At 35.1% G+C, this 16,591-nt stretch overlaps 1 protein-coding gene across 3 annotated transcripts; it reads right to left on the bottom strand.

Annotated features, from left to right (window-relative positions):
- Positions 1-1,146: 1,146 nt before the first annotated feature.
- LOC110781500 (uncharacterized) lies at positions 1,147-13,049 on the bottom strand. 3 transcript variants are annotated; one of them, XM_056831241.1, is made up of 6 exons: positions 12,648-13,049; positions 10,565-10,640; positions 2,019-2,134; positions 1,798-1,879; positions 1,604-1,705; positions 1,147-1,514 (listed from the first exon to the last, which is right to left on the bottom strand). In XM_056831241.1, coding segments are annotated over exons 3-6 (294 nt in total). In that variant the 5' UTR covers positions 2,021-2,134; positions 10,565-10,640; positions 12,648-13,049; the 3' UTR covers positions 1,147-1,406. The 3 variants fall into 3 exon arrangements, with proteins under 3 accessions (XP_056687219.1, XP_056687218.1, XP_056687217.1); XM_056831240.1 differs by lacking the exons at positions 1,147-1,514; positions 1,604-1,705; positions 1,798-1,879; positions 2,019-2,134 and adding exons at positions 7,960-8,154; positions 8,264-8,632 and having other exon boundaries at positions 12,648-13,047; XM_056831239.1 differs by lacking the exons at positions 1,147-1,514; positions 1,604-1,705; positions 1,798-1,879; positions 2,019-2,134 and adding exons at positions 7,961-8,154; positions 8,264-8,614 and having other exon boundaries at positions 12,648-13,044.
- Between the last annotated feature and the right edge of the window lie 3,542 nt (positions 13,050-16,591).

The raw sequence follows: 16,591 nt of genomic DNA on the forward strand, positions 1-16,591 counted from the left end.
TAATTCAAGCATGTTCTAAAATTATTAAACATGTTATAAATTTATTCAACAATGTTCTAAATTTATTCAAGCATGTTCTAAATCTATTCAAGCATATTCTAAATTTATTCAAGCATGTTCTAAATATATTTACTTAAATACTTGATCCGCTCACGTGCTATTTGTGTGACCCAACGAGTTCAATCAAGAGTAAGTTGTGGATTAATTCCACTTGAACTGAAACGGCCTCTAGCTAGGCATTCATCTCACTTGATCTCACTGAATTATTAACTTGTTTAATTAATACTGAACCGCATTTTAGCATTGAATGCATACTTGGTCCAAGGGAATTATTTCCTTTAGTCTCCCACTTGTCCTTAGGGACAAGTGTGCATTGCCTAATTCCTTGTCGCTTGATGCCTGCTCATGAACATAAGGTAAAAGTATTCAGTTTTAGAGTTCAACTGATCAAATAAACAGATAATCATAGCCTATGATTTATCTGAGCACGACCATGCATTTTTCAGTTTCTAGCTCTCCGAGTGGCCTTGTACAACTTTCAGCATTTCATCCCAATTTATGGGAGGACAATCCCGATCTTGTGATCTTGAGGTTAGACTTCGTTTGATAGGTGATTACCTGAGCGTTGCCGTTATAGTCTCCTTTTACGGTTCGACGCTTGAAAACGTCAAAGTAACCAGTTCTCAAACAAGTAATCTCAAATCACTCAGGTATTGAGGATTAGTGTCTAATAATGTAATGAAATTTACTTATGACATATTTTCATCTCTTACAGTAAAGATTAAACTAGTAGAAAAAATCACATTTGCAGCGCGGGCAAAACGGGCTTTTTACAGCGTTTTCGCGCGCTGCAATTGTGATGGTTGCAAATACCGTTAGTTTTTTTGCAGCGCTCATAGACGCTGCAAATAATTGGTTAATTACAGCGCGGGAAGACCTGTATAAGCTGCAAATAGTGTATTAGTTGCAGCGCGGTTCGACCTCTATAAGTTGCAAATAAAAAGTAGTTACAGCGCCTTGTTGAGAAATAAGCGATGTGATTAGTTGTCATTTTACAGCTCAGTGCCAGTACACGCGCTGCAATTAATTCTTTTTTTTAAAAAAAATAAAAAAATTTAATAGCTCCGATCAGATGCATATTTATATATTTATGCTTGGACAATCCTATTATTTTGACAAAAAATTATAATAAAAACATTATAAATAGTTTAATAGGTTGCAAAAATTTTGCCATAGTTTCCCTTGTAATTTGCGAAACCCGGACAAAACGGGAATTTATAAAGACCTGTATCTAAGACATAACATACATATATGTTCCAACAACCATATATATGCTCCAAGTAGCATCCAACGTCACATCCAACACATAACAAAAACATAAAACATAACATTACTAGACAACAAACTCATTCGCCGGCATCCATCAAATAGTTGTCCTTAAAATACTTTGCCCATTGTTCTCGAGTTTCTTGTAACTCCTCATCAGAATATGGAATTTCTCTTTGTACATAACCCTTCAAAAAACAAAAACTTGGTATTAATTACTCGAAAACTAATTTAAGAGAAAATTGAATCTTATAACTAATTAAATAAGTTCATGTACCTCAGACAAATTATCCTTGTATTCATTGTATACTGTGACAACATCATGCATGTATTTCATCACATAATAACCACTATCCACTGCATCAACTTGTTGAGCACACTATTTACAAAAATGAGCCACGTATATATATGTGTGTCAAAGCATATTTTTTCAAATTAAGAGATTTAAGGAGTACAAACTTTAATTAGTACCTTCATCTGTATGAATCGTAACTTTTGTGACTTAATCTTCCGTTTGTCATTTTCAAGATTAGTCCAATAAATTCTATATGCCCTACATAAACAATAATTATAACACTTTAGTTCTCTATCAAAAATCTAATCATATTACTTTCAATAAAGAAATTAAATATAGCATGTGTTCTATTGATATAATATAATGAGTTGCAAATGGGTTTGTACATTCAACTTACATTTGTGTACAATTGACCCTTCTAACTTCCGTGTCTCGGGAGGGGGAGGAGTGGCAGAATCAAACACGTATGCTAGGCCAAAGACAAGATCAAGGACGATAAGAACCCAATGATTCCTATAATAAAGTATCCAAATATATGATTAGTTGCATGAAAACAAGAGTTCTAATAATATTAAAAAATAAATAACATATATAAAAGTTAGCAGGTTATATAAGATACCCTTCATGGTAGGGAGCCAACACTAGTAGAAAAAACACTTATTACAGCCCCCTTATTGAAGGGGGCATAGAGAAATACGCTTCAACAAGTAATTGGTCAACGCGGGTCAAACATTATAAAGGGTTGTTGAAGCGAACATTTTTATTGTTCGCTTCAATAGCAATTGTTGAAGGGGGCATTAAATGTTCGCTTCAACAAATACTACTCGCATATACTCTAATTTTTAATTCTCTCTCCTCCTCATTTCTTCTGTTAGCTTGAAATATTCATTTCTCTCTCTTCTCTTCCCGGTTCAAAACTCCTCAAACCATCCGCCCCTTTCCATGGAAGATCTTCTCTCCCTCATTCTCTATAATTTCAAAGAAGGTGTCTTCATAACTGAATTTTTCTGTTAATTTTGAATTATTGTTCTTGGGAATAGAGATTGGTTTTTGGTGTCAAATTTTGTTCCCGCCGGCGAGGGTTCTAACGCTGCTGCTGGCCCATCTTCATCTATCAAGAAATCGAAGCGTTTCGAGATCAAAAAAAAGGAACGCCGTTTCTCTCTGGGCTTGGGGTAATTATTATTTCTACCATTTTAGCTTCAAATATCTTCATAAACCCTTACCCTAATTTAATGGAGGATTCTCTACTGTTTTTTGTTGATTTTCGGGGTCGATTTTCGGCAGATATTGTGGTCGATAATTGCGCAATTTGTAGGAACCACATCATGGATCTCTGTGAGTTCTTTTCCCTCAATTTTTTAGGGTAATTTATTTTAAAGGTTTTTGTCAAAAATTGATTTTGATTTGTTGATGTTGATTTTGAATAGGCATTGAGTGCCAAGCAAACCAGGCGAGTGCTACCAGTGAAGAGTGTACTGTTGCTTGGGGTATTCTCTCTCCTAATTTTTATTTTTATGAATTCCTCTTGATTCCTGGTCTTTTTTGTTGTGCTAAAACTGAACTTCAAACTAGATATCCTGAATCTAATTGAAGAAAGATTATGAGAATTTGGAATTTCAGTATGTTGCCATATATGTTTATGATTGGCAGCTAATTTTGAGTTTCCCATGTGTTTGGGTGTATCCGTGTATGTGTCTGCCTTGTGTGATTTCGGATAGGCACTGTGTTTGTGTCCATAGTAGACTGTTTTCTTGATGTAAAGATGTAGAGAAATGTTCATTGGGGTGGATTAAATGGATAGTGTTTAGTAGAATGAGGTGGTTCTTCAATATTGAATCTTTGAAACTACTTCTATGATACTACGCATATACGTCGGACTTTATTTCTCGATCATTCTTCAACTAACATGAATATTTTCCATAAATTATGTGTCTTGAATGGTGTTTACATCACCTTTAAGTTATGTTATGTTATTTATTTTTCATAACTGTGTGCAATCAATAAGATAGCTAGCAAACTATGTACTTGTTCTCAATTGAATTTGATTATGGAGTCTCTAAGCAGTTAGCAAAATGAACTTAGTATTTTTTTATATTTGTTGTTCATGATGCGATGTAGTTTGACTCGAATTTGCTTTGATATTGACCTTATTTAGCAAGTGTCTGATTGAATTTCGGAGATAAAATTGTTAATTGTAGATCGATATGATGAGTCCCAGGTAACTTCTCTTTTCATCTACAACAGTACAACTTAATTACTTAATCAAAGTTTCCTGATTTCATCTATAAATTTGTTTGGATTCTGATTTTGTTTTTTTTGAAATATTCAAAATCATGTTACGCAACTGAAGTCAGATCAATTGATCTGCCCCCTCTGGTTCTAAAAATATATTTTGGGTAGTCCTTCACTAACATGTAGACATAGTAAATTAGTAATAATATATTAAATTTGACGAGAACAAAATTTGGGTAGTCGTTCACATAGTCTGAAAATTAAAATTAGAACCTATAAGAATTTAAATACTGCCTTCGTATTTTAAAAAGAGATACACTTTTCGTAAACGGTTGTATTTTAAAAAGATATACACTTTCTTTTTTTTACATATTTTGGTCTTCACTTCTCTTATATTAATATTTCTCTCTTTCTTACCACACTTACTCACATCATCTTTTTACTATAATAAATAATTCACCACCCACTACCCCACTTTCATCTTATTTTAATAAACTCAACTCACTCTCCTAAAATTATGTATCGGTCAAAGTATGTCTTTTTAAAATACGGAGGGAATAACTTATAGATATAAGGAGTATATATATACATGAAAGGAATGAGAATGACCTATTAGGTTCTCATTCATGTTAAAATTTCCTATTTTTAGAAGTTTTTGTGTAGGCAAAATGTTTGAAAACTGAAAAAAGTGTTTAATTACTAAAGTGATGCAAGATAGAAGTTACAAGGACTAGAATCGTGAGTTCTTGTAAATGGAGTGCTAACCCGCTATTGTAATTTTGATCCACACTTTCTTAGTCTTATGCATGGATATAGGCCAAGGCTACATAAATAAATATAGGGAAGATAGGGAAGAAGACAGTACGGAGTAGAATATGTGGGTAGGAGGTTGGGAAAAAAAGCATATTGCTCTTCCATGATTACCATGTTTTTAGTTTGTAGGAATTTCTGTTGATTTCTGAACCTGAACGTTCGTACTTTTTAGTCAGTTTTTCATTGTATTCTTTAATTCATTCTCATGCTACTTCCAGACACTGATGAATTTGTAATTCCAAGCTTGGGAATAGAGAATCCTGACCAAATTGACTCCGAGCCTCCGACTGTAGAGGTCACCAAGTCTCCTCCCTTGAAGGTAAACCTTTAGACATATTCTTTTCTTTTTCTCTTGTCTGTATTCCTTGGTAGCTTGACAGATCAAACATAACCAACTCTGATAAACAAGGGGTCCGAGCTTGTTTCCTTTCCTTAGATATGGAAAGGTATTTATGTTTCGTTTCAATTCTCTTATATCTAAAAGGAAAGGATACAAGCTCTTATATATGTACTGCTGAAGTCTTGCTTGTGGTTGTGAATTTCAGAGTTGTAGTAGTTGAATTTTAAATTTCCCTGTATTTCTCTTTCCTTTTATATGATTACAATTAAGTTGAAATTTCTGCAAGCAGAATTCTAACAAAGTTTGATTCATTGCAGCAATTGAAGGCTGGATTGTACTTGTCACAGGAGTGCATGAAGAGGCACAGGAAGAGGATCTCCTTAATGCTTTCGGAGATGTCGGTCATATTAAGAACCTGCATTTGAATCTGGATCGTCGTCCTGGATTTGTCAAGGTGAGATGATGTTAAAGTTTTGTTGGTTATTTTAATTTGCTGCATTTTTATTATTTTATGCTGCCTTTAATACGGAAGTTTGAAGTGGTTATTATCTGTTTTCTCCAGTTTATTTCATTAAGTTCTGGTGGTTATGATTGGTTTTGTTGATTTAGTCAGATGGTTCAGATATACATGTTATTGCAAATATTTGGTATGTTGCCCGACAGTAGGTAGCTTTCCTGATACCTTAGTGGTGTCACAAAAAAGGTAAGAAAATCTTAAGTATTTTTTTCTCAAGTATTCCGTATAAATCACAATTGATAGTCAAAATAGATACTTGTATTGGGGACTGACTAGAGTTGATCATAGATTCATAGGGTGCACTGGGGACTGGATTGACCTGAAGTAGCCTTAAAACCTAAATGGCCTAAACAATCTAATCAGGCCAAGTACATCCCAAAATTGGCCAAACTAATCAAGCAGGAAAATGGCTGGCAGGCCTGGCTCACTTGATCAGCAACAAAATTAGAAGACATAAATGAACGCGATTTGAAGAGCTTACCCTGAGTAGTGCTTAGAAGGGAAGTTGCCCGTGAATCCTGGTAAGTTGGTAATTAGTGAATTTTGAGGTGCAGCTTTGATCAGAGTAAAACAAACTATGACATGAACTAGTAATGCTAGTGTAACAAGACGACAACTGCTAGCCATTTCTTAGTTAATTTTCTTGCTAAAATTGATGCAAATACTATAGGCATTGACCCTTTTATTGTTCTATTTCCATGAGACTATGATCTTCATACACAACCATTAGGAAAATTGATTATTAGGATATGGGTTAAACCAATATGGAATAAAATACTGTATTTATTCAACAACGATCTGTATCTACCCAGAAATTTCTTAAGGATAACGTTTTATCAAGTAGCAGGTAAAGTAGTCTGTTTTTAGGAGGTGGGTTTTCTGTAAATAATTAAAAATAATGGTTTTAAGCTACAACAAACCATTATTTTCATTTTATAAATCACATAGTTACCTTCTTCTACCAACTGATAAGACATAAATAAAAATATCCCTCTGGTTTCTTCAACGTCTGTCACTTTCTAGGAATCAGCAGACAATATGTTTATTTAACCTCGCAGTGTTAGTTCCTGAGACATGGATGATTCTCAGGAATTTCCATGAAATCCAAGCATACATCTGTGCATCTAGAAATATAGACACTTATTCTGATTTTAGCATTAAGAACTAAGTGAAAGAACACAATTTAACTTTCTAAAACTCAGTTGAATCTATTTATGCACATGTAAGGCTCATAGGATCGTTATAGGTCATATTTAAGTGACAATTCCGCTCCCAACTTTGAACTAAAGAACCTAAGGACTCATTTGATTCTTATTACATGATTAATATGCATAGTTTTAACTTTCTAAAACTCATACCAATCTACGTATGCACATTTAAGACTCATTGGGTGGTTATAGGTCATGTTTAGAGCTAAAATAACATTTTCGCTCCCAACTTTGAACTAAAGAACCTAAGGACTCATTTGATTCTTATTACATGATTAATATGCATAGTTTTAACTTTCTTAACCTCATTCGAATCTATTTATGCACATTTAAGGCTCGTTATAGGTCATATTTTTAACAACTTAATTATCTCTATAGTCTGCAAATATATCTTTTTATGCTTCAATGGAATGTAAAGATAATATCGTGAGTGTGAACTTTGGTACTCTATAGCTCATATATTTTCCTTCCATCTTGCAGGGATCGAGTCGATTGGAATTAGAAAGTCAACACGGCCTTAATTAAGGTTTGTACGTAATGCATGATCGATCTAAAGGGAGCTAAGTGGCCGGATTAGAGAAATTTGTTAGACTAGATCTCTAGCCTTTTGTCTTTATTTGTTAATATTAGTTTTAATTTGTTAGACTAGCTAGCTAGGTGTTTAAAAATTGTAAACGTACGTACTATACGTTTTTCTCTATTAGGCTAATATAAATGAAGTTAATTTAATGATCGATTTGTTAATAAAAAAATAAGCAGATTCATACCTTTGCTATTCTGGTGTTGATTGGTGCGTGTACAGGTTTCAATACTCAATGGTGTATATATATAGATTTGGTTATTACCACCTATTTTATATTTTAAAAGAATTTGGAAAAAAAAGTAATGTTGTTGAAGGGGGCTTTTAATGTACGCCTCGACAACATATGAATTTATGGCGCCAATGTACAAGTATTGGCGCAAGAATACAGGTCTGTTGAGGGGGGCATTTAAAAGTGAGTCTCAACAGAGGTGTCTGTTGAGGCGGGCTTTTGTAAAGCCCCCCACAACAGGTCCTTATTTTTTCGCTTTGGTTTTGGGCTGTTGAGGCGGGCTTTTGAAAGCCCCCCACAACAGACCACCTGTTGAGGCGAACAAAGCCCACCTCAACAGCTATGTGAGCTGTTGAAGCCACGTCTGTCGAAGCAGGCCTTGTTCGCCTCAATAAGCCCAAAATGCCCCCCTCAACAGGTATTTTTTCCACTAGTGCAACAAGAATTTTGACTGCAAATCCTTTTTCCTTTCATTTAAGAAAGCATATTTTATATAGTCAATAACGCTTAAACGATTCTTCTTCATTGTGGCACAAGATATTGCATCGGGACACAAAAAGTTAATATGAGACAACTTTAAGGGGCCTATGTATTCATGATACAAGTACCTACATAAGCAAACATAGGGTCATTAACCATAAGATCAAAGGATGACAAAGATTTTATAAATCGCCATGTAGGTAGAATCAAATGAGATAGCATAGGAGAATAACATACATCATATAAACTTGAAGCACTTTAATACTGGCGAAATCCTTCGTGAGAAACTCAGAGATGTCACGAGATTTGACAGAAGTCAGTGTGTCCTTTTTGTACGAGAAAATTGGGGCAGGAAGTGATAATGCTGATGAAAATTTAGGCATATTGGACATCATGTAAGATAGTAGTTCACACTCCACCCTAAGGACATCAACTTTACTACCAATGGGGTTATCGCTTTTTTGATGTGTCTTTGTTTTTTGATCCAGATCCCTTTTTAAGGACACAACTACCTTTGGTGCTCCCTTTCTCACTTCCTTTACCATGGTGCGGTTTAGCCTTCTTCTTTGGCGGCGGCGTCACCATTTGCTTTAAAACAAAAAAACTCTATGAAAAAAGAAAAGGGAAAGTTGCACTAATGCTTTCAACAATATAACTAAGAACATTGAGAAATCAGTAACTTAAATGGTTTAGTGACATTTCTTAGTTTCTCGGAGTAACTCGAATGGTCCCATTTTTGAACTAATGAACCTAAGGACTCATTTTAAACTAATTACATGTTTTATATGCTTTGTTTAAACTTTCTAAGACTCATTCCAATACGGTTATGCATGTTTTAGGCTTGTTGGGTCGTTATGGACATATTTAGGCTAAAATGAGACATTTTCGCTCCCATTTTTGAACTAATGAACCTAAGGACTCATTTAAAAGTAATTAAATGTTTTATATGCTTTGTTTAAACTTTATAAGACTCGTTCCAATCTAGTTATGCACGTTTAAGGCTTGTTGGGTCATTATGGACATATTTAGGCTAAAATGAGACATTTTCGCTCCCATTTTTGAACTAATGAACCTAAGGACTCATTTTAAACTAATTACATGTTTTATATGCTATGTTAAAACTTTCTAAGACTCATTCCAGTATGGTTATGCATGTTTTAGGCTTGTTGGGTCGTTATGGACATATTTAGGCTAAAATGAGACATTTTTGCTCCCATTTTAGAACTAATGAACCTAAGGACTCATTTAAAATTAATTACATGTTTTATATGCTTTGTTTAAACTTTCTAAGACTCATTCCAATCTAGTTATGCACGTTTAAGGCTTGTTGGGTCGTTATGGACATATTTACGCTAAAATGAGACATTTTCGCTCCCATTTTTGAATTAATGAACCTAAGGACTCATTTTAAACTAATTACATGTTTTATATGCTTTGTTTAAACTTTCTAAGACTCATTCCAATATGGTTATGCATGTTTTAGGCTTGTTGGGTCGTTATGGACATATTTAGGCTAAAATGAGACATTTTCGCTCCCATTTTAGAACTAATGAACCTAATGATTCATTTTAAACTAATAACATGTTTTATATGCTTTGTTTAAACTTTCTAAGACTCATTCCTATATGGTTATGCACATTTTAGTCGTGTTGGGTCGTTATGGACATATTTAGGCTAAAATGAGGCATTTTCGCTCCCATTTTTGAACTAATGAACCTAATGATTCATTTTAAACTAATTACAAGTTTCATATGCTTTGTTTAAACTTTCTAAGACTCATTCCAATCTAGTTATGCACGTTTAAGGCTCGTTGGGTCGTTATAGGACATATTTAGGCCAAAAACATATATGAACCATCTTTTAAGGGCTCCTTATAGCTCCAACCTAACTGGTATTTAGGCTTATAATCAATACGTATGATGTATACTAAAACAATAACATAGATATATGTATATTCTTTCGATTCCTTTCCATAAATAAAAATTATCATTAAATAATTTAAACGAATGAGAGGAGATGTAGAGATTTAGAACAATAACATAGATATATGGAAAGACTACCAATTATATCTAAAAGTAAAATATATGGATTTTACGAAGCTTTTGGATAAAAGACCGAAGGATGATAATAATATGTAAATTAAGTATAAATAATTACATGTGGATTCATTTTCGAACTCAGGAATCTATAGATTCATTTTAAACTAATTACATGTTTTATATGCTATGTTTAAACTTTCTAAGACTCATTTCAATATGGTTATGCACGTTTTAGGCTTGTTGGGTCATTATGGACATATTTAGGCTAAAATGAGACATTCTCGCTCCCATTTTTGAACTAATGAACCTAATGATTCATTTTAAACTAAATACATGTTTTATATGAACCTAACTCGGCAAATAATAACACAAACAACTAATAAGAAACAATTTGTAAACCTACAAAAGCTATTAAAAAATTATCTCGAAACTCACATATAATAAAATTATATTAAATTAAAATGGAAGAGGAGAATGACAGTCGGGAGATTATGCTCACCTAGTAGAAGAACTCACGCCTTGATAGGTCAAATGGATGATTTGGTTCAAGAAACTAGCAATACCAGCGAGGGGTCCTGAAAATAAAAACATACAAAATTGATTAATTTATAATAATATTACTGCAAACAAGTCAAACAATAAATTGTATGATTATACACATAAAATTAACATAAAATCTAGGGTGTTCCTGCAATAATTCTCAGTAAGACAAATCTTGAAAGAGAAGGTTTGTTAGCTACTCTTAGAATAAGGAACATGTTATTTCATTAATAGTTCTAACACCCTGAAAGGTGAACTAATGCATCAGTTCTTGGACAGCCCGTTGCATTGTACAAGCTCTCTCATTATTTTGCTAATCTGAGATACTTCAAATGAGCAAATAAGTACGGCTTATACCGTTAAGTCGCTTTTACAATAGAAATTGCCAACAAATATGAGAAATAATTTCCACAATAGGCACCCACTGAGAAAAATAACAAGTGAAAGTAAGCTTGAAAATACTAATGGGAAAACTGTTACGACGAAATCGAAGATGAAGTCTTAGCTATCAGGGATGAGTTATTATATCCAGTGATAAATGCTGAAATGTCGTTAATATCTGGTCTACAAGATGAAGTCTTAGCCATCAGGATTGAGTTAGAGAGCATCTCAATTTTTATAAAGTACGCGGAAGAAAGAGCAGATGAACACAATCAAGTGAAAGTCTGGGTTAGACAAGTAAGAAAGTTGGCTCATGGAATACAGGATGTGATGGAGGAATATAAGCTTCTGCTACTACAACAACATACACATTATGGAATCAATGCATTACTTCAGTATCCTGCACTTTTGTATCACAAGCGAAACATTGCCATTGAAATTAAGGCCTTGCGCAAAAAGGCAGTTGATATCCGTACACAGAAAGAAGCCTACGTATTACCGAATGACAGTAGTAGTAGTACTAGTACTACTTTCAATCAGCCGCAACATTCTTCTTACTTCCAATCCATTCATCAATCGACAATACTTTCTGTGTGTATAACAGATCAGGAATCTCAACCCGTTGGTGCTGAAACTGCCAAGAATGATTTGATTCAGTTGCTAGATTTGCATGAGTTTGAGGATACCAGAATACTTACCAATACGATAGTGATTGGTATGAGTGGACTTGGGAAGACAACATATTGTTTGAAAGATAAAGGGGTAGTCTATGTATCAGCAGAGCTATTTAAGAATAGAAGCTTGGAAACTCTGCATTTAGATGGGAACTGTTTTAGTGGGGTAGGAGTAGAGCATTAACCCACTGAGCAGATTTTCTGCACTTCAATGCAAAGAAAACACAACACTGAAATCTCTCACACTTGAAGGAGAAACAATGAGGGTTGGAAGGGCAGGATGGAAGCGATCCTACAGATGATCATGAGCAATCAGGCTCAAACAAAATATTAGACGTACACCAAAAAAATTAAATATTAGTTTATGATCTTCATCACCCCAAACATCAGGCATAGTCATCTTGCTCTTTACTTACTCTATGCAAACCCAGATCAAAATCTTAACTCTCTCAGAGTTCCCTGGAAATTTCTCAATAGGGTTATACCCTTTCCCATCATCATCAATAGTCATCAACTCATCATCACTATCTAAAATACAGTTACGATACGCTCGTGGCGCAAAACACAAAAATACGACAGGATGCAAAACCCTTCGACCAAATTGGCTACCGAATTTAAGAAGCGCAGATACAAATTTGTACATTCAAGCAAGTATAATACCAAATACAATGTTCCCATTAAAATTATCTTGAACTCATAAATGTAAAGGTTTCATTGAAAATTAAGATATAAAATCTACCCATTTTCTTATCAAATGAATATAAAATTAGAGACTTTCAAGTGTTAAATATCACTTTGCAATTCAATATCCTACAATTTTTCAGTTCCTGATTAATGAATTTTATTTTTTATTAGGTCATACAAATTGCGAAATTAATTCAACATAATTAAAATTTGGGAAATAATTAAAATTGGAAGAATTTTTTTTATTAGGCCATAGAAATCGTTGAGAAATTTAAACAACAAAATTGAAAAAGAACAGAATACCTTTTCCGATGTTACAAGGCGGTGTTACAGGCGGTGGAGCAGAGGAGAAGAGGAAGGTACGTAGTTACCCGCGGTGAAGAAGCGGAGGAGCGAGCTGCGAGCAGGAAACCTTTCCGGCGGAGCAGGAAACCTTTCCGGCGAAGGAACGGATCAAAGATGAAGAAGCATCGGCGATAAGATTTGTGTAGAAGGAGGCATGGCTATGGAGATTCCGGCGAAGATTTGTGTAAAACGGATCTGATGAAGAAGTCTCTGATATTTTTAATTTTTGAAATTCTAGATCTGTGCGTGGTGGGTTGAGAAGATAAGATTGGGAATTGAATATTGCGAAATTTTTGTCTTGAATTGCAGCAAACTCGACAGGTGAAGGTTGCAAATATTCTGAGTTGCAGCATTTAATACGGGCAGAAGCTGTGATTACTTTATTTAATTGTAACTTGTATAGTATGCCCGCGCTGCGAAATTCTATTTTTTTAAAAAAAATTGCTTTTTCACAACTCGGGGTCAATGAATTCGCTGCGGGTAGTTCATTTAATAATTGACCCACGTTGAACAAACCTCAGTTGCAACGCGTATGACTTGCGTGAGTTGCAATTGATGAGTTGCAAATGACATTTTTTCTAATAGTGATTCGTAGGTCTGTCCAATACTAATCTTCTCAAGTAAGTATCTATGGAAATGATTGTGACATTTCCATGTCCACATCGTTCAAGAAATAGAACACTAGTCATCTTGCATTCTAGTCGTCTAACGTTTTCTATGCGTCCACCTTTATAGAAAACTTCCGACCAGGGACCTTTTTCAACTTTTGACATTCAAGTTCACTTGATAGACATTTCTTAGTCACATGACTAGTCCTGGCAGTCTATCTTGAATATATCGTCAAATTGAAAGGACTCATCATTTAATAAACCACAAAATTAAATGGAAAAATGAATTCTATTCATTTATATGAATGGTTAACCAAAATGTTTTACAGAGTATGAAACTCTAAAAATTTAAAACATTTATTAAGGACATCAAAGCCATTCTCCAACATGCTTGATTCCCATAGCAGCAGTGTGCGAGTTGTGCTTCACTTGCGGCAGAGGTTTAGTCAATGGATTTGAGATATTGTCGTCAGTTCCAATCTTGCTTATCTCGACTTCTTTTCTTTCAACGAACTCTCGTAGAAGGTGAAATTTACGAAGTACATGGTTGACTCTCTGGTGGTGTCTAGGCTCATTTGCCTGTGGAATAGCTCCATTATTGTCACAATATAGAGCTATTGGTCCTTTAATGTAGGGGACTACACCAAGTTCACCTATGAACTTCCTTAGCCAAATAGCTTCCTTTGCTGCTTCATGTGCAACAATGTACTCCGCTTCAGTTGTAGAATCCGCAATGGTGCTCTGTTTAGCACTTTTCCAGCTTACTACACCTCCGTTGAGGCAGAAGACAAACCCAGACTGTGATCTGAAATCATCTTTGTCGGTTTGGAAACTTTCGTCCGTATAGCCTTTAACAATTAATTCATCATCTCCACCATAGACCAGGAAATCATCTTTGTGCCTTTTCAGGTACTTCAGAATATTCTTGGCAGCAGTCCAATGTGCCTCTCCTGGGTTTGACTGGTATCTGCTCGTAGCACTGAGTGCGCACGTAACATCCGAGCGTGTACATATCATAGCATACATTATTGAACCAATCAATGATGCATATGGAATCCCACTCATTCGTCTACGCTCATCCAGTGTTTTTGGGCACTAAGTCTTGCTTAGATTCATTCCATGAGACATGGGTAGGTAGCTTCGCTTGGAGTTTGCCATATTGAACCTTTCAAGCACCTTATTGATATAAGTTCTTTGATTAAGTCCAATCATCCTTTTAGATCTATCTCTGTAAATGTTGACGCCCAGTATGTACTGTGCTTCTCCTAGATCCTTCATCCAAAAACATTTCCCAAGCCAAATCTTGATAGAGTTTAACATAGGAATGTCATTTCCGATAAGTAATAGGTCGTTGACATATAATACTAGAAAAGAAGTTTTTCCCCCACTGACCTTCTTGTATACACAAGATTCGTCTGCGTTCTTGACGAAGCCAAAGTCACCAACTGCTTCATCAAACGTATATTCCAGCTCCTTGATACTTGCTTCAATCCGTAAATGGATTTCCTTTGGATCCTCAAAACCCTCAGGCTGTGTCATAAACACAGTTTCTGTTAGAACGTCGTTTAAGAAAGCGGTTTTGACATCCATCTGCCATATTTCGTAATCATAATATGCAGCGATTAATATTATCCGAATAGACTTTAGCATTGCAACTGGTGAAAAGGTTTCATCATAATCCACACCGTGGACTTGCCTGTAACCTTTTGCAACCAATCTAGCTTTAAAAACTTCTAGTTTCCCATCCTTGTCCTTTTTTAGTTTGAAAACCCATTTGCTTCCTATGGCTTGGTAGCCATCTGGCAAATCGACCAAATCCCAAACTTGGTTTTCAGACATGGACTCTAATTCAGATTGCATGGCTTCTTGCCACTGCTTGGAGCTAGGGCTCGTCATAGCTTGTTTATAAGTCGCAGGTTCATCGCTTTCCAGCAATAGAACTTCATGGCTCTCGTTCGTGAAAATACCTAAGTATCTTTCCGGTTGAGACCTATATCTGTGCGATCTATGCGGGGTTACATTTCTAGTTGGTTCTTGATTCTCACTAGATACTTCTAAAGATCTCTGAGTTTCAACTTGAATGTCATCTTGAGCATTCTCTAGATTTTGTTGTTTGACTCGAATTTCTTCGAGATCTACTTTTCTCCCACTTGTCATTTTGGAAATGTGATTTCTTTCCAAAAAGATACCATCTCGAGCAACAAACACCCTGTTCTCAGATGTATTGTAGAAGTAATACCCTTTTGTTTCCTTTGGGTAGCCCACAATGATACATTTGTCAGATCGTTTGACGTATACTTCACAACCCCAAATCTTAAGAAAAAACACATTTGGAGGCTTTCCAAACCATAACTCATATGGAGTCTTTTCGACAGCTTTAGACGGAGCTCTATTTAGTGTGAGTGCAACTGTGTTTCCCAAAATTCTATTGGAAGTTCGGTCTGATCCATCATTGATCGAACCATGTCTAGCAAGGACCTGTTCCTCCATTCTGACACACCGTTCCATTGAGGTGTTTCGGGAGGAGTCAATTCTGACAAGATTCCACATTCTTTCATATGGTCATCAAATTCATAGTTCAGATATTCACCGCCTCTATCAGACCTCAGTGCTTTAATCTTCTTGCCTAAATGATTCTCTACTTCACTCTGAAATTCCTTGAATTTGTCAAAGGATTCAGACTTATGCTTCATTAGGTAGACATAACTATATCTACTGAAGTCATCAGTGAAAGTGATCAAGTAGCTGAAACCACCTCTAGCATTTGAACTCATTGGTCCACATACATCTGTGTTAAACCCAATAGGCCAGTTGCTCTTTCTCTAACTTTAGAGAAAGGTTGCTTTGTCATTTTGCCAAGTAAGCATGATTTGCATTTACCATAATCCTCTAAGTCAAATGGTTCTAGAATTACTTCCTTTTGAAGTCTTTCTATGCGCTTCATGTTAATACAGCCTAATCGACAATGCCATAGATAGGTTAGATCTGAATCATTCTTTTTGGCCTTTTTGGTATATATGTTATAAACTTGTTTGTCAATGTCTAGTAAATAAAGTCCATTGACTAATCTAGCATATCCATAAAACATCTCTTTAAAATAAAACGAGCAACTATTGTCTTTTATTAAAAAAGTAAATCCCTTAGCATCTAAGCAAGAAACAAAAATGATGTTTTTAGTAAGACTTGGAACATGGAAACACTCTCCCAGTTCCAAAACTATCCCAGAGGGAAACGACAAATAATAAGTTCCTACAGCTAATGCAACAATCCTTGCTCCATTTCCCACTAGTAGGT

Source organism: Spinacia oleracea, chromosome 6 (assembly GCF_020520425.1).
Source record: "Spinacia oleracea cultivar Varoflay chromosome 6, BTI_SOV_V1, whole genome shotgun sequence".
Taxonomy (NCBI): Eukaryota; Viridiplantae; Streptophyta; class Magnoliopsida; order Caryophyllales; family Amaranthaceae; genus Spinacia; species Spinacia oleracea.